Raw genomic sequence first — 22,662 nt, forward strand, 5'->3', positions numbered from 1 at the left:
TCAGGGACTGTTCAAGTTCCGAGTCCGAGTTGACAAATTATGACATTTGTTTATAGTATGAGAAAACATGCATTGGCCAGGGCTTGAACCTGGGACTCCAGCTTTCATGGTCTGGTGCTTTACGAACTAAGCTACCAAGGCGTACTTGGAAAGCATACTGATTGGTTGCATGCCCAGAAGGTCCAGAATCACTGTACACGGGTGCGGATTCCATTGTGTTGTGATAGCCTCCCTCACCCGTGATAGAGTGATGATGGGTTACATAATGGTAATGGCACTAACATAGATTACATCTCATAACTATTCTCGGGCTGACAAACAGACTGTGTTTTCTAGTTGGCATGTCATATTCAATGAATCCGGAAAGGTACAAAAGGATGACACTGCTCCCTGGAACACAGACACTAGCACAGATCAGTGGGAGGGACTCATTCCAGAGAATGCTCACTATCCAGACCAAAAAACATTGGAGGAGGATGATCCTGACCCTCGGATCCGAGATCCAAATGAATTGCAAATGGAACCACATCTCCAAGAGATGTTCCACAAGCAATGGAACCATATCAGCATGAAGATGTTCCAAGAGCAGTGTGGCAATACCTCCGTGGAGACGTTCTGAGAGCAGTGGGAGCACCTGATCAGCTAAGACACCCTCCACAACAGTCTCTACAACCAAGACCTGAACACTGGCCATCTTCAGAATGGAAAGCCAAAGTAGAGTTACAGTCAGTGGGAGGACAGCCCCTCAACATACAGCCAGCTGATGTGGAAAAAGTCCGAATACAGCTAGACAGCCTGTCCATTGGATCAGCTTCTGGAAGGCATACAACACCTCCAAGGAGTCATCCAACACCTCCGAGGAGTGATTCAACACCTTCAGGAGTGAGTGGGGCAACAAATACACAAATGCATCTACTCCCTGGAGTACCTGCACAAGTTCCTAAAAGAGCAGTCATGCCTGCTGAAGTCCTAGGAGTACGCAGAAGCAGTCGCCAGACCCGTCCTGCAGACAAAAACCGAGATTATCAAAGGACTCTAGATGAGGAACAGTCTCAAAAAGAGCAGCAATGAAAACTCCATGGAGAAACCTAACACTCCTGAGGTTCATGAAGAAACATCTGATACAGAGGAGACATTCTTTGCTGGAATAGCAAGTACTGGTCCATCTAACACAGACCTTCCAAGGACACTAAAGGAAGCCTTATCACGTCCGGATGGAGAATTATGGAAGTCTGCCTTGGAGGAGGAACTCCTAAGTCTCAATACTAATGCAGTATATGACACTGTTCCACTTCCGAAGGGAGGGAAACCCATCACATCAAAACCTGTGTTCCGGATCAAGTTTGATCAAAACGGAAACATTGAGAAATACAAACTCCGGATTGTTGCACGAGGTTTTACTCAAAGGGAGGGGATAGACATCGACAGTCTGGCATGCCGCTATACATGAGGCGTCTTTTTGACTTGTCATGATTAACCTTGATAATCACTGTTAAGCTACGCTAAACTGCAGCCACTTGGATGTCCACGTGTCAACTCCGCCTGGTAATGCAAGGGTCTCCCTGTTATCCTGATGCATGTTATGTGATTTGAGGAAGGAAAGGGGACGTGCCTGTTTGATGCCTTTCATATATGCTTTGGTCAGGTATTTTTGTTCAGTTGACACTAATAATGTTTCATTAATATTTGCAACTTCAACTGATTGTACCATTCTCTTTCAACTTGTGCTTGGTATGCTAAGACTTCATCTCCATGTGGTGTTTGATGTAGCATGTGGTGTTCGAGGTATGTGAAGAATCTCATGAGGGATTTGAAGTGTTGCTGTGGGCAAGCAAATTTCTCGGCATGATTGAGGAGAGATGTGCAAACTATGGATAGGTTGTAATGCATGGACAGCATCAATGGTGGTTAAACTGAAGGAGTCTGCATTGGGGCAGGATAATGCTGTTGTGTCAGAGCATCGAGCTGGTGTGAAGTACCATAACTCTATATATTCTATATCCTCATCCTCTAATTTTTGTAAAGCATAGGTTGAAGGGCAATCAAGGATGTAGGATGGGATTGCACCATTATCATCAAAGACTTTGACTTTAATTTTCCCTTTGTTGGGAACGGGAGCTGGTTTTGGCGGTTGAGGACTTGGAGAATGATTTTGAGAGCTGGGATTTGGATTATCTAATGGTCTGGAGGCAGGTTTTTTGCTCTCCATGTAGCTGCCAGATTTTCTGTTGCTTTGTCAAATGTGAGTTGTAAGATCTGCATGAGTGAATTTCTTGCTTTATTGTATTCGGGTAATGTAAAATCTAATTGGTTCTGTAAATAGTGTGGCATAGTGTATTTGTTGTAAGGGAATGCACTTTAGACAACCACTTTGACAGGTCTCTTAGCCCTAACATATTCTACTAAGGTATGGGGCTAAATACTCAAATTCCCATGATCTATGATGGTCTATTATAGTGTTTGGAGGGAGTTTCCCGTCTCCTACTATACTGATACTTGGGATTAGACCTTGAGATATACAATGGGATATTCCCTGGTACTAGTACAAGTGGGAATATCCCACTAATTATTATATATCATAGGGTTTCAGGGGTCTTCTTTTGGTGGCCTGTTCCCTTAGTGGCTTTTTTTATCAAGGGATCTTCCCTTGGTGGTATTTTTCCAAAGTGGACTTTTCCCTTGGTTGTGTTTTCCCTCAGTGGCCTTTTACCTTGAAGGATTTCCCCTTAATTGCATTTTCCTTCAAGAAATATAGCTCAAGAAAAATAATATAGGTTTATCAGCCATTGTTTATCCTGTTTTAACACAGTAGGAAAAGTAATATATATTTATATTTATTTGCATGATATCCAACAGCTACTTTTCAGAGTTTCATTTGTATTAAAGTTGCAAAAACTAGTAGGGAAAACCTTTTCCTATAATTTAAGTGCAACTTGGGAAATTTCCTAATGTTGCAAAATTTAGTAGAGAAATTCCTAACAGTGATTATCTCTTCCTCTAATGTAAGAGCTTTTAGCCTCAATGCTATAGCAGTAATAATCAAGCTAGTAGTCCCCTAAATATGAATGACTTAAGTCAGAGCCATGTCTCCCAGTTATGTAATTGCACAAAGTCACATTAAAGGCTGTTTTGTTCAAAAGTTAAAAGGCCAACTAATATATAGCTTGGTATAATTTAGTGAAGTCACAGGAGGAGTGTTTTTTGTATTTTTATTTTCTTAGGCAAAATATCTTTGATCCATAGTCAGCCAAGCTCCAGTGCAAATTAAAGCAAAGTCTAGAAAATCAAAAGAACTTATTATTCTGCTTTGTTTGCAATAAAAATATACACTTTTCAAAAATCTTAGCTATTGTAGTAATGAATAAGGATAGAGGATGGAATAAAATATACACAATTTATTATTGGCAGCATTGATCCTGTAATAAAGATGGGAACAGCCCATTTAAAATGGCCCATTAGTATTGCATTATTTTCTCTTTCTAATAATGATTAGCCTATCACCTATTTGGAGTATTTTCTTGCTGGCATAAATTATCTTTCACTAATATGGGATGTTTCATTGAAAGTTATCTTATTCCCCTAATAAAACATGAGAATAGCCCCTGCTAATGTTCTGTTAATAGTGGTTCATTGACATGGGAACAATTTGTTGCCTATCATGCTTTGCACTCTCTTGCTAGAGGCATGTCTCACAAATTATCACAGTAGTATCTGTCATCTTTAATATCATCATATATCAGGAAAATAATTTTTGAGTATGTATTTCCCTGCCTATATTGGGGCACTCCAATCCTGGATATAATAAACAATGAAGAAACAAGAATCAACTATTACTTATATGGACTATTAATTGAGATTATCCCATGATCAAAATAAAAAACCCCACATCTAGACAGCACATAGCTCATTTCTTCTCAGGGGCACTCCTAGTAAATTGTGGAATATGTTCTTGCTTGTGTGAATTATTCCATAATTTGGGCAGAAATAGTCCACTACTTTTTTTAAAAATCTCTTTATATATTGTGATTCATTTGGGAGATTCTCAAGAAGAAATTACTAAGGGAGTATCCCTTGATAAAAAAAGCCACTAAGGGAACAGGCCACCAAAGAAGGACCCTGACACCCTGTAACATATGACAATTAGTGGGATATTCCCACTTGTACTAGTACCAGGGAATATCCCATTGTATATTTCAAGGTCTAATCCCAAGTATCAGTATAATAGGAGATGGGAATCTCCTACTTAATATGGGAAACTTGTTAGGGCTAAGAGACCTGTCAAATTGGTTGCCTGAAGCAAGGGAATGCATAATTTGTAAAAATGAAAAAGGAGTGAAAAAAAATGAAAGAATATAGCTAGTATCTTGTTATTTGTTGTAACCAGTTATTGAGGTTGCAGAAAAAGAGGTGACAACACGACCCTTATGCTGGACTAAAGGCTATATTCTATTAGTGCCACCCGTGCTGGATGATTCTCTAGAATTTCAACATAATGATGCTGACAAAGCTCTATCTTTATTTTATTATCGTTGTACTCATTTCCTTGCTGGTGAATATCTTTTTTCCTTTATAATTGTAGTTACCACATTCACAGTGATGTAACCTCATATGGGATTAGTATGTTTTTGTATGTAAGGATGAAACTGAAAGATCTAAGGTTTTTTGAGAATCAACCCAACATACACACCATATTATTAAGGGAAAACAAGATAGAATTAGGATGTTGATTATGATGTTAACTAAGTTTCTATCCTGTCTATGTCAGTATCTTCATGGTCCAATATCCTAGAGTCCAAGTCTACACCTCCATCTTCTTCAGCTTCTACATTATCTATATGGTGAAACACCTTGAACGTCTACTGCTTGATTGAACATTCCTCCTTTTTCTAGATTCCTTCTTGCATTGATTGCTCAAATACTGCTTGGCAAGCTTGATAGTGGTGCAATCATTTTGGAAGTGTGCTAACAAAGGGTGCCAATGGCAAGCCTAGGATAGTTGTAAAACAGCAACAATACATTATATAATAATTAACTCACTATTCTGAATAGATTTTCAATATCTTTTGGGGTTTGGTTATAATATTCAGCTTGAAGGTTGAGGCAAACATGGTGAACAAGATCCCAAACAGAGGACTGAATTTTGAGGTACGCAGCCTTATTGTCAATTAACCCCATGGCTCTATGTAACCTGTCCGTCCCTTCATTTATGGCTAGACCCTTTGGTTTTGAAAAAGTGTGTATTCTTGGCTTCAAAGCATATATTAGTTGCTTTTATCACCTTATCTGTATATAGAATATAAGCCAGTGAAGCCATGCAACAGTTATCAATAAATGCACCTCTCATCTTTTGTAATTTTTCTTCCAGTTTGCTGTTCTTATCTTGTAGAACTTATTTTGTTACCAGTCTTGTAGTGGTAGTAGTTTTCATACTCTTGCTCATTCCCGCTTGCTGAGAGGTTGGAACAAGTGCAGTTGTAAGGGTGGAGGCCACGTTCAACAAGGACCCTGAAAGAGAACAAGTGATTAGGAAAATTTGAACCTGGAGCAAGCATTTATATAGCCATGCATGGGTCAACACCATCTTGTTAAACTTCAATGTTAACTTGGTGACATGGTAGACTTGGTGAGTCCATTATGTCCTGAAAAGGATATGACTGAGGAAAGTCATGATGATTGATGGCCAAACACAGCCCAGAATTGACAACAGCTGAGTGATATCATGGGATATTGTCAATTTTTTGTAGGATTGGCCATGGTAATGACATTTAAAGCAAGCACTTACCAACTACATTTCCAAATCCAAATCCAAATACTGGTCCTATCCTTCTCATGCCCAAGCAAAAACCTACTGGATTACCAAGACTTTGTATGCACTGTGGGCAAGTTGTTAGTGCAAGGACAGAATTGAGGCACAGGAGATTACAAGCCCCCCATTGTATTATAGCTTCTTTTCCATACCTGCAGAAGTTAATCAATAAGGATAATGGATTACAAAAGTAATCTACACTTCAGATACAACCTGAACCTTGAATGCCAACAGAGGGCCCAGTGATGGAAGAGGAGCCAATGAATATTGCTGACAAGCTTCATAACAACGTTGAAGAGTTTAATGGGAATGGAGATGTTAAAATAGGAGGGGCAGGTAGGGAAGTAGATGTCGGATTAGACAGAGTAAGGCAACAAATAGTAAGTTATGTGATGCACAGTATTGGTCAAAACTGGAGCTACAAAGTGTGGGTGGACAACAACAATGGAGATAAGATGGAGGATGAAGAAACTTGTGAATACAAGACAGATGCTGATGCCAATAGTACAAACAGCAACTTTGAGATGACTGAAAATAGGGAGGGGGAGAATGGGGATACATGTTCTGAATCACTGGTATGGATCAAACTGGCAGAGTCAATAGAGCAGCATTTATTAGTACTTGGCAAGTAGTGCTAAAGTTGGGTTATCATGGCACTTTAAGGACTTAGATTGGTGTCAATTTTCCAAGCGACAACTTGAGCAAAAGTAACAAACTCATCCTATGTGCTTGAGCAATGAAATATGGTTGCACTTGACTGAGAATGTTTTCAAAAGTCTGCCATATGTTTTCAAGACAGAGCCTTTGCCAAGCTGGAAGACAGTGAAGTCCCGTGTTGCCTTTCTTGCAGGCCTGGATCTAGTGTTGTACGACTATTGTTCACAGTTTTGCTGCTGCTTTGTGGGTCCAAATGTGTCTCTGCAAAGATATCTATACTGCAAAACTTTGTGATATAATGGTAATGGACAACCTAAACAAAAATACATCTACATATTATTAATTCCCTGGCCGGCTGGTGGGTCTGTACAGAGATAAGGACCTAGCTCAGATGCAGTCACATATATTATGGACAAGACTGTATATTGGTGGCTTCTGGGCAAATCTGTTGTGGTACATGGTAAGTAGCTATCGTTACAATACACAATTTTTGGACCTTTAAATTTCATTCTCCACTTTAACTTTCTTTCGTAACATTCACACACTGTGCCATGCAGCACTTTCCATTTTGTTCAAACTCCACTTTCTCACACTGCACTGCTTTCCTTTATTCTTAGCTATAAGTCTTTCATGCAGTGGTGCTGGTCACACGGGCTGTGCCCTATGACATCATCAGCCACTGCCTTCATTAACTGTATAGTACACATGTACAAATAGTCTGTAGTAGTATAAATACCCCAATAGATCCAGACAACAAACTTGGTCCTACCATAAGGGAGATTATCCTCTCCTCCACTCACCACTCTCTGCCTGTCTTGTTGTGCGCCAGAGTATACAAACTTTGGTTATCACATTAGGACTTGCTCTTATAACTCTCTTGCACTTTGTGCAAACCTGGACCACAGGGTTAAGTGGAAGTCTTTCAGTTCCTCAGTGAGTCCTCCCATTGAATACCATCAACCAACTCCCTCCTATCTTTGAGTCTACTAACCTACTACTTCATCTTTACTTCTTCTTGAGTATCTGGCTGTGTGCACGGTGCACCAGAGTCTATCAACTTTGGGGTATTGTCACACCAGCCAGGTCAGTAAAGACGCAAATACTGCAGTCACCAAAGACAAAAGTTTGTCCTGGAAGCAGTTCCACAAAGCCACTCTTAGGATGGTTGCTTCTATGCAATAGCACAGGTGGCCACACAACCACAATGATATGCATGTCAGATTCTGGTCAGGTCTCTTTTGATACACTAGCACAAAAAGTGCTACTTATATACTAATTGCAGCAATGCAGTAGATGATACTGTCATATTTGTGCCATAGGCCAGGAAATTGAAACCTCCAAACAGTCAGAAACTCCCACATCTGAACTCCCAAATCTTTAATCTTCCTGGAATTATGCTCCTCATATTCTGCAAAATTCAGAATGAAGGGCATATATTTACAGTACAGATGGCTGATCATGAAATTACATAGATGAGAAGAAAAATGAGCATATGTGTATGATGAGTGATATACAAAACCATGGCCATAGTAAGATGAATTTAGACAGTCACATGTACAGCATCAGAATGAATAATGATAACAACAATGTTCCAGATGCCTGGAGGAAGCAAGGAAACCATCCAAGCCAAGCCAACCACCATTAGAGACAGCCACTGTTTGTAACGACTTTTCCTCATTGTATCTGGGCTGTATAGCTGCCAAAACAGACACTGGTTGAGGCTTAATCACTGTGGCTGATTGGGATACATCAGCATCAACATCAGCATCACTGGGGTGTGTGGTACTATTGATCAACTGGGGTATATTGGTGGTTTGTGTTTGGGTGGGCATGTTTGGGGTTTGCGGATGTAAGTACTGGTGAGAACCTGGTAAAGGGACTTAAGAAGGGTATTCTTGGTCATCCAAACTATGAACAACATCAATTATCTACCCATTCATATTCAGAGACACTCATCTTGTTTTGTTGCAGATTTTCCATTCAGAGGTCAGTGCAAGGATTGTTAAATGTAGGATTGTTGGCAGCAATTTCTTTGACAAACTGTAAGGCACAATGGAAAAAAACTTAGAGGGTACCGTGTTCCGGAGGCACAACAGTCAAAGGCATGGCAGAGCTGTAACAAACACAGTCAGCATGTAAAAAATGAGAGTCATTTGGAATGCACTTACAATAGTGAGAATGTATGCATACACAGCTAGCAGAATACATCTGGCAGACCTCAAATCCAGTAGACTAAATACTTAATCTGCTCATCCATTAACAAGGATTATCCAAATGGCCTCCTCAAAAGTCGGATGCTGCAGTAAAGCAACTATATTGCCCTAAAAGTAGTAATGAGTCGATGAACTACGGAGATTTTCAAGGAGACATACCTCCTCATCTAATACGTGAGCAAAGCTGAAACCTTGTAAGCCAGTGCAAAGATGCCAAACCATTGCCATGATCTCCAATACACCACGACACCTGGAGTTTTCAGACTAGAAGAGGTCATACAAAGCCTGACCAACATGTACATTGTTGTTTGCCCTTTTTTTCCCTTTGTCTTTTGTATGTGCAACCTCTTCCACAATAGGGGCCAGGCGTGTTTGGTCACCTGTTCTCAGGCTTTGAGGTTTGCCCTTGAAGATAGTATGCATATGACATGGCATCTGATCTTTCCAATCAACGTCCTGCATTCTCCGATGCTCTACTGAAATCCCTACATCCAATTTCTCTGCGTATTTATTGCTCGTTTGCTGCGGAAGTTGCTGAAATCAGAGAACGCATATGCGGGAACCAAAGGAAGCTGCAAGCGGTTCACTTATAGCTGGTTCCCTATATCTTGAGTTTGGTATAGCAAATGTGAAGTTGACGGTAATATAAGCTTGGTGAGTATTTCAGCAATTGTAATGTTCCTTGAGAGCTGTTGACAATGTTTGCACCTATAGCAACATTTTCCAAAGTGTCATTTGATTGTGACGATGAGATCTTCCACATGAGTCTGGTAGATTGCCTTTTTAATGATGGAATCAAGGGGAGAGACGCTTGTTGCACTAAGATGTGTAAGTCTAAGTTGCTTTCCAATTAGCCAAAATGCATGACTTATATTGTACTCCAGATGAGTGATTTCATCCAAGTGGTTAATATGTGAGTACTCATTTCAAAACTCCCCTGAGAGTCATTTGTTCACTTTATCGGGATTGAACCAGCGTATGATGGCCACACTTGCAAGTGATTTGGCCCTTGACAACATTACATACACGCTCAGAAGAGTTCTGCAGGTAGCGAGGTCAACAATAACTTTGGTGAGTGATCGACCCTGTACTTTGTAATCGGTAAAAGTGTATGCAGGCAGAAGGGGCAATTGGGCGCGAGAGACATTGAGTTGTACATCAAATTTCTCGTTGTGCTAGCTGAAACGAGAAGTAGATGGGAGCACAGGAACAAGGTCAGGTGGTAGGGAAGGAGCATGGAGGTTGGAACCCGGTACGTGAATGTATGCGCATTCTGCAATTCTGTAGCCTTCATCAGATGTTGAAAATTTGACGGAGTGCAGAATGCCTTCAGCTCCATTGACTACATGAGCATCTATCGCAATGTTTTCCATGATGGTGACTTTCATGCCTGGCACAAGTGGTAGAAGACCAAGACAATCCTTGGTTGTATTTAAAGGTACTCGCCATGTCTCACGTTGAAGACGTCGAGGTAGAGGCAAGCGGCCTACTCAATCTTTGGAGTGTTACAACATGAACGGTTGGCCAGAATCACTTGCAAATCTTTGTGCAAGTTTGTAATTGAAGGCATCCCTTGTTTTTTTTTCAGATACTACTATAGGCGCATCCTTGAAATCAGCTAAAGATTGAACATCCATATCACGAATCAAACGCAATAGAAGGGCGTTGTAGTCAGATTGATCGTAATTACCACCTGTGCCATACTGTTGAGCACTCATTGGGTCATTCCCATTCCAAGCCAGACCACTCCGTATTCTTGCTAAAAGGTTCACAAATTCAGGGTCGGTTGCCGCTCTCCAGTTTTTGCGGAGAATGACGACTTGTTTGACTTGCCTCCATAACAACGCCCCATGCAGGGCACTCTGACCGTCGATGGTTTGTGCAGTATTGGGAGTTATCTGGTTGACAAGGCTGTGACAAAACAAGGATTTCTCTTTGACAGGTCACAGTTGTCCAAAGTCGCCAGTGAATATCATGTTAACGCCTCCAAAAGGTTTACAAGCATTCAGGTGGTCCCATGCCTTTGCTTGGCTCATCCGGTGAGATATTTGGCTCAAAAGTTTGGCGGATATCATTGAAATCTCATCAATGACTAGGTATTTAATGTTCCTCCAGATGTCCTCAAAGACTTGTCTCTTTGATTGCCACTTGGTCTGGGGCAGAAATGTCAAGGCATGAATTGTATACCCTTCAATGAGAACCGCCGTGCATCCTGTGGGGGCACTGAGCAGCAAGCTCTCTCATCATGGCCTGTACGGCGGAAAAACTCCACAATTGCTTTGATAATATGGCTTTTCCCAGCACCGCCCACACCCGCAATGTAGAGTAGTAATTGTTTGGGAGACTCTGATATGCTGTGCTGGCATACAATGGACAATGCACGCTCTTGTTCTTCATTGCCTGTGATCCCCATATCATTCATAACGTTGTTCAGGTGTGTAGAGCCTGATATATGTGGGTCTCTATCAAAATTGTTGACATATTCAATGTTCACTTGCTCGCCAAGTGTGTCAAAGGACACATGAGGAGGCAGGTCAACACGTTGTCTGCGAAAGGGACATTGAACATTATCAGGTTCCAAGCGATTGCAGGTGGGACACTTCCGTTTGCGGTGCACAGTCATTAAATCACCATGCATCCAGATTTCTGCAAAGTCTGCGCCAGCAACCTGGGAGCTCTTGCCATGTGGAGGTGCAAGAAATCCCGGTATGTTGTCAAGTAAGCCTACTCTCTGTGCAGCTAAAATTGCATCATTCACGTTTGCGTTTACGATGTCAGGTTCAAAAAGATCATCCTCTGCTTGTGCTTTGTCATCAGAGCTATCTGGTCCGTCAACGTCATCTGACATTCCAATGGCAAGTGCCTGAAGATCAGTTGATGTGTGCCCGGAGACATCACCATGTAACAATGAATTAGTTGGTTTTGCACATTTTTCCAACTCAAAATGATCACGAGCATCTCTGCATTCATTTTCAATGTCCATGTTGCGGATAAGCAGTCTGTCTTCTGCCCCAAAAGGATACACTTTGTATGCTTCACACCATGTTTGATTCTCATTTTTAAGATCTGTGGCCAGCCTCCAAGGTTTAAACAAACAGAGCATAACCTGGTAATATACAGTATTACTTTCTTCATCACTAACTGAATAGCGGGGAAGTCTGGGACCAAGTAGCAAGGGCACCAAAGGTACGTCGCAAACCCTTAACATATGAGTTGTCAGTTGTGGATGTGATGGATGCCAAGCACCTCTGTCATTTGCAGGGCGACCTCATCGCACTCGTTCACTGTTTTCAGCACCATCTTGTCCATCATCCGCGTCAAGCCCTATTCTGCAATTTTCACTGTTGATTGTAACTTTGCTTGTAATCTCAGTAAAGTGCTACAGTGACATAGACGCAAAAGGTTTGTCAATAGGCCACAAAGTATAATCCAAAAAATCACTGGCAATTGAAGGAAGACCATCTACAAAAGTTAATTGCAGGTTATCATTGCTTTCGTACGTATTTGCATGGAAATCTGTTTCAGGAAGTTAGTCAACATTGTTATCAACATCCAGCTCATTTTCAGGTTCAGTCAGATTGCCATCATCTTCAAGTTGGACGGAATGAGAGCTGATATCATCCTGCACCGAAGCATTAAAGTGATTCACTATATATTTATCGGATTGTTGCCATTTGATCATTTTGAATTTATGACTCGTGTAGTGGTCACTGCCGCCCACCAAGTAACCCATCACTTGTTGGTGGGACAATTCCTGTCTAGCCATAATGGTGTTAACTGTTTTGGTAAACAAACTCTTGTTGACTGTGCTAGCAGCGGGCTGTAGACCCTGAAATTTTTTATTGTTTTGTTGAATGGCATACAACACAGCCGCCAAACCAACGTGAGTGGCCAAAGAGCTTTTCATTATGTAGTCAGTCACATAATAGACGAGAGCTTTAGCAGCTTCTCTAGAGCCAATGAACTTAATGTCCATATTGCAACAAAACAAGAATAACATAAGATCAGTGAAATTGTTGATACGGGGATGCAAGCATCTAAGCAAAATGGACTGAGTTTCTTCGTCTAAGTCAGTTAGAGCTCGCGTACTGCCATCAATCCACATACGGCAATGTTGATCATCACGAGGTTCACCAGGTTTCAAGTGTTTCCAACATGTATCAGTATGTTCATGCCAATTGCACTCAATTGCTAGATCTCGGACGGTTTGGCGGAAAGCAAGTGCAAAGTCCTCATTTGTCATGTTTACAGATTTCGGTTCGTCATTCAGGCAAGGGTCTGCAACGTGAGCATCACGAGGAGGTCTATGCAGAGCCTCACCTGGGGTCTCGGTATGAAGAACCTCCTCTCCAGGGAGATGACTATGGATGATAGATTCCAACCAGGTAAACATCAAAGTCTTGAACCCATCACCTGCTGACATATGGTCACGCAAGTCTTGGGGAGCTGGATTTCCTTTCAACCACAGCAACATGTGGCAATGAAGGGAACCACGGCCTTGCGCCTCAACCACCCCATAGTGAGCGAGACATGTACCAAAAAGGCCAGCACCACGACCATATCTTATGACAATGGACAAGAACACTTTAATGAGTGTGTCAAAAAAGATCGCAGCAGGGCCGGGGTTATTGGCCACAAAAATTCCACGCTCAAAAGCAGTCATGTCTGCCCATTGTTCAGGAGTCAGGCCAGCTACAACACCAAGCAAAGGATTAAAGATATCAGCCGGGTTTGACATCAGAAACAAGGCTGGGGTGCAAAAATGCTTTATCAATGAATGTATTTCATTACGACGACACAATTTGTACCCAAAACTACCCTTCAGGTCTTTAGCTGCATGTTTCAAACACTGGAGCAACTTCAAGGCTTGTTTCTGTTGCCAGTTAGAGGGCTGTGTGTTTGGATTACGCTCCCAGGCAGCAATCATGTTAGTGAGCAGTGGCCCGACAGATTGCATTTTGTCCAAGATGGAATTGCGCTCACGTTGGGTGATAGTGAATGAAGTGTTCTTGTTCACTTCAGCCTTTTGTATAATGTTCCAGCAAACATATGCAAAATGTGGATCTTTTTGGAAAGGAGATTCATGCTGTCTCAACAAATTTCTCACTTGCCTCTCGAAAGATATCCGTTGGTTAGGTCTGCGGTTTGGCTCATTGAAACCACCAATGCCCCATGGGTCCAAATTTGAAAACAAGTAAGTGAGCAGCCCAGGATCTTGGTTGTTTATGAAGTGGGAACCACTTTGCATTTTCAGAAACTGCCCACCATCAATAACACGGGCCAAAGCTTTGGCTTTCATAACTTTCAAATTACGAGGGGTGTAGTCACCAGATGTATAACCAATAGCGTCCATCACGAGAGGATCCATGGCAGGATTTGTAGTCAAGGTAAGTTCAGTCCCATCCATGATGTCAGGGTGCATGTCTCGTTGAGCAGTATAATTGGCTGTCGTGGCATCTGCACCTTGGTCAGAATCCAACTGACAGATCTCCACAGCAATGGGAACAGCTTCTACAACACTGTTCTCGACTTCAGGGTACAGATCGTCAAGGTTACCTTCACTAAAAGACACGCCTGCAATTTTATACCAAACATTGTTTGCCACTAAAAACTCAATCAAACGATGAACCCGCCTTTTTGAAACAAAAACAGGCCAAAGAACAGCAACATTTTCACGAGTTGGTTTAACATTCCATCCTACAAACAAAGCGCACATTGTGTTGGCAATCTCTGCACCATCAGGGGGTAAAACAGTTCGCAAATGAACAGAGTCTTGAGGCATTACAGCAACATTGCCTCGGATATATTTTTGCGACAAACACATATTCGAGCCATACAGGGGGCTATCTTTCTTGTGGGCAAAAAGGTGTGACAACTTGGTGGCGGAAGCACGAGAGACCAATGAAGTATCATAAAGAGTCGCATTATCCCAATCTGCCGATACAAGCAGCGGTAACTCAGGAATAGCATAATACTGGAAATTCGCAATGGCATCCAAAGGCTGCTTCTGATAATTCACCAGGGAATGATGACATGAATGACAAAGTTCGAGATGACCAAGATGTGTAACATCTTTGAGGGCTCTGATATCAAGAAAGGCACGGTGATACAATTGAAAGTCATAAGTGGTGGGATGTGTTGCACGTGGCAGACAAGGATTTTGTAGCAACTCGAGATATATAGAGGAGGCATGTACCCTCAAGAGAGAAGCTCGTACATTGCTGTGCGAACATACTGCACAAGGAAAATGTTCCTGCTGCTCGAATCCCATCTGATCTTGCCACTCTTCGATAATAAGCTTACGCAAATCATCGGAAGCGAGCTGTGGAAAAGAGTCGTCTTCAGCTGTTTGAGGTATGTGGCGCTGGTGACGTCTGGATTCTCGCAAGGAACAAAGTTGTGAGGCACGCTCATTTGCAGGATCAACAGGATCCGCAGGTAGTTCATGTTAAATGGACGGTGGATATAGAGTTCGATCTCTCCGTAACGCTTCAAAAAGAAATTGCCAAGGTAAACACTGCAAATGGCAAACATGATTTTGTAAATCCCAAAATATCCATTGTTTCTTGTCACTGGACCGGAAAGTAATGCCATGTGTTGCAGCAATAGTACGAAGGTCTGCAACCCTTAAAAATTCATGGAATGATTCATAAAATGTATTCCAATCAGGGAAAATGACAGCAACTAATCGGCCATCGGGCCAAAGGTCACGAGAGTGAATGATTTGTTGTGCAAGAAGCACATCATGGAACTTGAACATTTGTCTCAATCAATAGGCACTCATATAGGAGCAGCCATCATCCGTGAAGGACACAGGATCATCACTTACCAACACAGGAAGGACAACCGTTGGGGCAGGTTGGGAAACCAAGGGGGGAGACATCAGTGATAAGAACGAGAGCTGGAAACAAATATATACTGGCAGGTGGTGCTGGTTCATCACCTATTACAGACTGAGTTGCTCCCATTGCAGAGGGTGGAAGAAAAGCGAGAGGGAAAAGATAAAAGATGAGAGCGACAAGATGGAAGATCAAATTAGCAATGCTACAAGGAATGATACGGATTAGTAATGATGTCGCAGTCAGACCGACATCCGCCCAAAACGCTCGCGACAATTGAATTCTGGAAACCTGGATCCTACGGGTCCAGGAAAAAGGGCTAATAAATCATTCAGTATTAATTAATTATGTAGCCTGTATTAGTAAAATAGTAGTCTGTGTCCCTGATACTCACAAAATAAGAATAATGATTTATGTAGTGGATAAATGTGATGTGTGGCTATAGGTTGCTTAGTCACCCAAGAGCTGACTAGCAGGTTGAGAGTTCAAATCCTGTCTGTGTTGATTTTTTTTAATCAGCCACACAATTTCCAACATCTATAAGAGCATTTACAGAGCTATATGAGGCTCTATAGATGACAGAGGTTTCATAACAGGTTTGACCACTATAACAGCTTTATGAGTACTTATAGTGCTATAGAGCTCTATATAGCTACCCCCATTTTTCCTGATGGATACGATATCAAAGCCATTGGAAAGGACAACGTAACACTAGAACTCCAAATGATAAAATGTTCACAAAAGTCACTCTAAAGAACGCATTATATGTACCCAAAATGACTCAAACCCTTGTTGCCGCTGGACAAATTGACAAGTCAGGAATGTTAATCCTGCTGGATGATGGTGTCTGCACCATCACAGAACACAACAAAAGGACAATAGTGAAAATTCCCATTCTCAGAGGCTTCATCAGGAAAAATGGGGGTAGCTATATAGAACTCTATAGCACTATAAGTACTCATAAAGCTGTTATAGTGGTCAAACCTGTTATAGAACCTCTGCCATCTATAGAGCCTCATATAGCTCTATAAATGCTCTTATAGATGTTGGAAATTGTTGTGTGGCTGATAAAAAAAATTAACACAGACAGGATTTAAACTCTCAACCTGCAAGGCAAGCTAGTTGCAAATGGAAGTTAGAAAGGCTTTTTGTGTTAGTAAGAACATGGTGCTTTTTGAGCCTTTTGTTTGCCTGTATGCAATAATGTGGTGGTCGGAGGATGGGTTGTTGATTATTATGTGATTGGTCCAGGTGAACTGGGGTTCTTCACTAGGTCCATTGATGATACATCTTCTCCTTCTGGCGCTGATTTGGTTCTGGGTAGTTTGAAGATGGTTAATGTAAGTCCGTTATGGTCTGTCTCACTGCAAACAAGTGCTATGGATGGGTGAGTAGTAGGGCTGTAAGACAATAGTGATGTGGTTGTGAATTTGCCCTGACGGGAGGCTGCATAAAAGGTGGTGGTTAAGCATGCAAAAACAGCAGCTGAGAGTGGGTTGGAGAGGTCAAGGCATTCACGTATCAATACTATCATGTAGATGGTTAATGGTAGACAGGGTGGTTTTTTCAAACATGCCGGGGTTAGATTTGTTGCTGTTGCCATCAGTGCTGTAAGTCTATCCTCATTGATACTCCAAGGTAGGTTATTGAGTAGGTGCCAGGCTCAAATGCCATCTATATAATTGTTTATTGTTTTGTAGGAGTGGGTTCCAGCCATGTTTGCAATGAATATATTTCAAGGAGATTAACACTGGCAGGTGCTCTGTCAGTTTTGGATATTGAATGTAAGTTACAGAAGGTGTGGAATATCAGAAGGCCTGATCCATAGACCTCCTATGTTAATGGTGCCCATGCATTTATCATGACTTGATGAGTTCATCCAAGATCATTGGCGGGTAAGTTGAGGGTATTGATTATTGGTTCTGTCAATGTTGATGGTTTCCACAAGAAGAAACATTTCTTGGCTTGACATCGGGGATGTAGTGAGGAGGGGGGGGTTGATGAGGTTTGAGAACAAATGTGTGTGGAAATGGTGACAGGGGATATTTGTTGTATGAAGGTAGGGTCTTTGCAAGTAGGGGAAGCTGAGGAAGTTGATGGATTGGAATTATGGCGTATAGATGGGTGAGAAGTTGACTTGCTGTTGAACATATTTTTGATTTGGTGAGGGAATATGAGTGGGCTGTTGAGTTGGGGTAGTTATGAATGAGTCTTTGTATTTCGATTGGGATTTTAACATTGGGAAGTAGTGTTTTATGAATGCCAGGAATTTTCCTCAGCTTGGTGTGTCTGCTGGATTGCAATCAGTTGGGCCATATTTGATGTGGATTGTACATCTTGTCTCCAATGTGATAGGGATAATGCAGTGGAAATTTTCATTGACCTTTGAATTTCTGCTGCATCCTTTGGGTCAGGCTTTAAATACTCCTAGGTTGTCTCCATGAATCCATATGTTAGTTCTGTAACAACCAAGAATTTGTATACTCTGGTGCACAACTAAGACAGGCTACAATTGAAGTGATTGGCAGTGATTACCTCTTATGATAGGACTAAGTTAGTTGTGGATAACCAACAGGAGGACTCACTGAGGAGTCTCCTTGATCTATTGGGGTTTATATACATCTACAGACTATTTGTACATGTGTACTATACTGAGCAACAATGGTAAGTCAGTTCTTGTACATGATTTTAGTGACTACATTACCTTGGCAATTGCGGTACTTCCAAAGACATTTTTCATGTCCATTACACCGTCAGGAAACAGAACAGGTGGGAACATATCATACTTTATTTGCTCTCCGACCAGTTTGGCTCCTTGTAATATTTTCAGCTCCAGAACTGAGGTCCTGTCAAACAGGACTTCAAAATAATGCTGTGGGAGACCAAATATTTTGCTGGCTTTGCCACGAATTTTGAAAATGACATCTGAACAGCCACTGCATAGCCTTTTTTGAAACTTAGATTATAAAAAAACAATTTATTACTTTTACATATGAAATGAATGGTGTAAAACAGACATACCAGGTTGCCGAGATGCTGGCTATCCTTTGTTAAACAATGGAAGTGGATGGGAATGAATTCATGCAGTTCTCTAATTTGCGTCTGCTCTTCCGCAAGTGCTGATGCATAGCATTTTGGAGAGTCCACTATCGGCACATCGGATCCAGCTGGCCATTCTGCTCAAAACCACAGTAAATTTACCGACATATCAACCATAATCCCATATTTCTTTGCAAGCTTCCCAATCTCCTCATCGTGAGCAATGACCTCCTTTGGGATAGCTGATGCCCAAGCTTGTGTAGGCTGCTTTGCCTTAAGCAATGCATTGTCCCTTTTCAGCCGCCTGTTGTCATTGCGGATCTCATATAAGTGCAGTTGCGTAGCCTGAAGTGCCTGTAATGATGTTTGATTTTTATGATCCGCAGAAGGCAACACATTTACTTACTTTTCTGAGCTCTGCAATGGATGCACCATCTCCCGGCATTGCAAGTGCCACGAGATCCCCATGAGATCCTGTATATGGCTGTTATTAGATGACTGGCCCTCAGATGTGTGCTTCTTGTGGCCAGGTTCGTCACAGCTCTCCTCCAAATCATTGCAGTCATCAGTTGTTTCTGAAAAAAAGACACAATTAAAGTTCTCTTGTTTTTCTGAGTCTGAATTGCCGTCATGTCATCTTGCACCATGTTGAGGCATCTGGCTGAGGAATGTTGGGTCATATCAATGCTGGGAGGGCAAACATAAATAGCAAGATTTTAAAGCAGTTGCAGCCGACTTACATAAAATGAAACACGAGGATGCTGCATTTCTATTATGTATACGTTGTAACATGAGGATGCAGCAAGCCTTTGGTGTGTTGGCTGTATGACATTCATATTACATCAAACACCTTTTTTCCTGTTGTTTCCACTACCGATGATGTTACCATTACAGATAATCTTTTTCAATTTTGCGGTAGGAATGATGATACTCTCGGCGTAGGACGAGTAATGAGCAAAATTCGGAGTCTAATATAGATTTAATAATCAAACAAATGCGGATAATCATCCTGTCAGTCTACTCACCTACTTATCCTGACCCAAAATCAGCCTGGCAGGCCAAATAGCAGCAGCAGCTATCAATGATGGAGGTGCAGCCAACAATCTCCACTCTAGGCATTGAATCTCAAGGAAGTACTTGGCAATTGTGCAAGCCTTCACGTCATATTTGTGTGCCTTGCTAATCCGCCTCAAGAAGTGCATTGGGCTGGGATAACTCAAATTCTAGTTGATCGTCTTCAAGACATAGCGCTCTGCTTGGAGGATCTCAGTTTTGAGTGAGATAGGTCCAAGAGTATTCACTTCCCTGAGAGATATAAGATAATCCCAGAAAGCAAGCAGAGCTGGGTGTGTCCAAGTGATCTGAGAATTGTTCGCTACCCCTGATACTGGGCCACTGGGAAGCAGAATGTCCTCTCCCGGTAGTGGATCCCAATATGACTGCAACGGTCGCGTCATCCCAGGGTGGTATTCCACGTACAGGAATAAGAAAAGCTCCCCTAGCATAAGGAGTATCCAGATATTCCAGGACTGATTTGGAATCATATGGTGAAAATGGTACTTTGTCTGTTGTGGCATAGGGCTTAATGTTCAACGCAGTTTTAGGCAGGCAATCTGTAAAACGGGCAGAGTAAAAGTGGGGCTATTGTGTGATCCATTTGGGACAATTAATGTTGAAAGTTGCTCTAAGCCAAAAGACCACAAACCTGAGGTATCACTGTGAAAAGTGGAGAGATGTCATAACGGGTCCTTTTAGATGGCCTTACCAAATCATTTGGAGACGGTTCTTGTGAGAGAGATCGAGCTCTACGTTGAGAAGTCCTAGCCTTGTCTGTGAGCGGTTCAGGATCTTGTATTCCGGACTTGTGTCTGTTTATTTTCCCCTGGCGTTTTTGGTCATAACTATGAAAATAAACAGACAAATATTCAAAGTCTGTGCTTTCAAAGCTAGATAAATCATCTAGCGTGAAGTAGTCCCAGTCTGTAACGCCCGGGCTTGCCCCTAGTCCTTGAGATCCTGGGCCCACGAGCCAAGCCTTCCTTGTTCCTCTGACGCTAAAGTAGGAGGATCTAAAGCAAACTTGAATAGTTTCCTATCAGAAAGGTCTAAGAATGAATTCGGTTTATTGACAATACCCAAACAAGGACAGATAGTGCGCACCAAAGTCGTATTCGCCAAAACTCGCACTGGTGTTCATCCAACTATTTGAATAACATGCAGCATTTACGAGAGCCCTCCTGTGTTCAACAAGAGACGTTGGCAAAGATAAGTGTACAATGAATTGGCACAGTACAAGAAGTGCACAACAGATAGAGCCACAATTTCTTCAACCTTTTCCGCGACAAAAAGGCAAGTGATACCGACTAGTTGCAACTTTGCAAGGGAGACAACATGTGCAGAAAGGAATTGATTGATAAGGCTAACGCACAAGAACAGTGTTTCTGGCAAAAGACGAAAACGGATGTGGACTTGGACCAGCCAGTCAGTGAAGATTCCACACATCTTCCACGCGAGCTCTTTCTGGCTTTCCATGTAGTTCGGGTTGGGCATAGTGGTAAGCTGCACATTATGAATCATCAGTGATATAGTTGATGAGTATGTCAAAACAATACGCACCTCAATCTCTTTTATGTAGTTAAAGATCTCGATCACATACTCGCTAACCATCAAAGGGTTGTGTATCCTCGGTGTCGAGGTTATCCCATTGGTCACCGTATAGATCTGCCTCTGGTTCACTATCTGCATAAGCTTCAAGAGCAGCAGCAACTTCTTTGGCTTCCTGTTGTAACTGTTCTTGTTCGAAGAATTTCCCTTTGTCAGGGATGTCTGAGGACGTGCGCCGCCTCTTGAAGACACAATTGTCCTCAACATCATCCTCGTGCTTTGCGGGGGGCCGAGTTGGCAGGCGAGTTGGAACCTCTGATGGACAAGTCCCATCTACAATGGTTTGCAAAGCTAAACCCAAATATCTCGTCGAGACCCGGTGTGGCTGAGGTTCTGCTGAGGGAGCTGCATTGGTAGCTGGATGGTCATTGATTGCCATGGCATCTTCATCTGCAACCTTTCTGGACTCCTCCTTCACCTTGTCCAGATTCTGCCCTTGAGGTGCCACAACTGTACTTCTTGTGGCACAATGTGTTGTAGAACCTGAGACAGTGTGCAACGGTTGCCTTGTTGCAGCAACCAGGGATGGTTTTGACTTAATCACAATGCCATCAAATTTCTCCTTAACCTCCTTGACGGGAGCAGCTTCTTTCCCCTTCCCTTTGACTTCCTTAGCTGGAACGTTAGTGGTTTTGTTCTTGTTCATGAATTTTGTGACTTCTCCCAGAGCCTCACGCTTTCCCTTCCCTTGAGCGGCAAGATCAACCTTGTTCTCATCATTACCGTTCACTTTTGCTCGAGATGCAGCGGTTGCAGCAGTAGCTCAGGTCAGACCACCAGTTGTAGCAGTGCCAGAGCCATTCAATAATGGGGGTTTCACTCGAGCAGTAAGAGGTGATGGACGAGCATCGGCATTCTTGTTATCTTTCAGAGTTGTTGTACAAGTCGTCTGCATTACACACCGTGTCTATTAAATGAGCATGCAATGAGCAATGAAGTCACAGCAATGAGGGAGTAAAAGATAGAGAAAGCTCACAGGAATATTTGAAACCATGAACAAGAAATGTCCGTTGAACAATAACTAGGATATGATAGACATCAGAAATGAAAAATGAAAGGTAAGCACGTTGCAGACTGAAGCTGAAGGTGGAGAACGACGGAATATCCATACTAGGGACTGTTTGTCTGTTCCCAGTTGTCCTTAGGTATGCTTCGCTGGCAATTTGGACCACATCTTCTTTGTGCGCAAGAACCAATCAGAATCAACCGTGTCAATGAGAAAGAAGTTGCCAGAAACTTTGTAGTCTGGGGCCATAGCTGCACCACAAACTATTGAACGAAGAGGGACAAACTCAGCATCTGAGCATGACTTTGCCCAAATTCGCCAGAGACCAAGGTCCTTGTCTTTGTGTTGCCGCCGACCTACTGGAGCATCATATGGTTGAACCAGCGCAAACAGATAATCAACCTGATCAATGGTACAAATAAATAGCATGATAAGGCG

The 22,662-nt window shown here is 42.1% G+C and overlaps 3 protein-coding genes across 3 annotated transcripts; all 3 read right to left on the reverse strand.

The window, feature by feature from the left end:
* Positions 1–10,843: 10,843 nt before the first annotated feature.
* SERLADRAFT_432043 (uncharacterized protein) lies at positions 10,844–11,779 on the reverse strand (the record flags this gene model as incomplete). Its single annotated transcript, XM_007312303.1, has 1 exon — positions 10,844–11,779. The coding sequence occupies one exon, from the start codon at positions 11,777–11,779 to the stop codon at positions 10,844–10,846; it is 936 nt and encodes a 311-aa protein (XP_007312365.1).
* Positions 11,780–12,205: 426 nt separating this feature from the next.
* Positions 12,206–18,999, reverse strand: SERLADRAFT_432044 (uncharacterized protein; the record flags this gene model as incomplete). Its single annotated transcript, XM_007312304.1, has 3 exons — positions 12,206–14,998; positions 18,717–18,908; positions 18,961–18,999. The coding sequence occupies 3 exons, from the start codon at positions 18,997–18,999 to the stop codon at positions 12,206–12,208; spliced, it is 3,024 nt and encodes a 1,007-aa protein (XP_007312366.1).
* Positions 19,000–19,579: 580 nt separating this feature from the next.
* Positions 19,580–21,221, reverse strand: SERLADRAFT_344925 (uncharacterized protein; the record flags this gene model as incomplete). The annotated part of the gene is made up of 3 exons (XM_007312305.1): positions 19,580–19,769; positions 20,782–21,113; positions 21,171–21,221. The coding sequence occupies 3 exons, from the start codon at positions 21,219–21,221 to the stop codon at positions 19,580–19,582; spliced, it is 573 nt and encodes a 190-aa protein (XP_007312367.1).
* Between the last annotated feature and the right edge of the window lie 1,441 nt (positions 21,222–22,662).

This window comes from Serpula lacrymans (genome assembly GCF_000218685.1).
Source record: "Serpula lacrymans var. lacrymans S7.9 unplaced genomic scaffold SERLAscaffold_1, whole genome shotgun sequence".
Classification (NCBI taxonomy): domain Eukaryota; kingdom Fungi; phylum Basidiomycota; class Agaricomycetes; order Boletales; family Serpulaceae; genus Serpula; species Serpula lacrymans.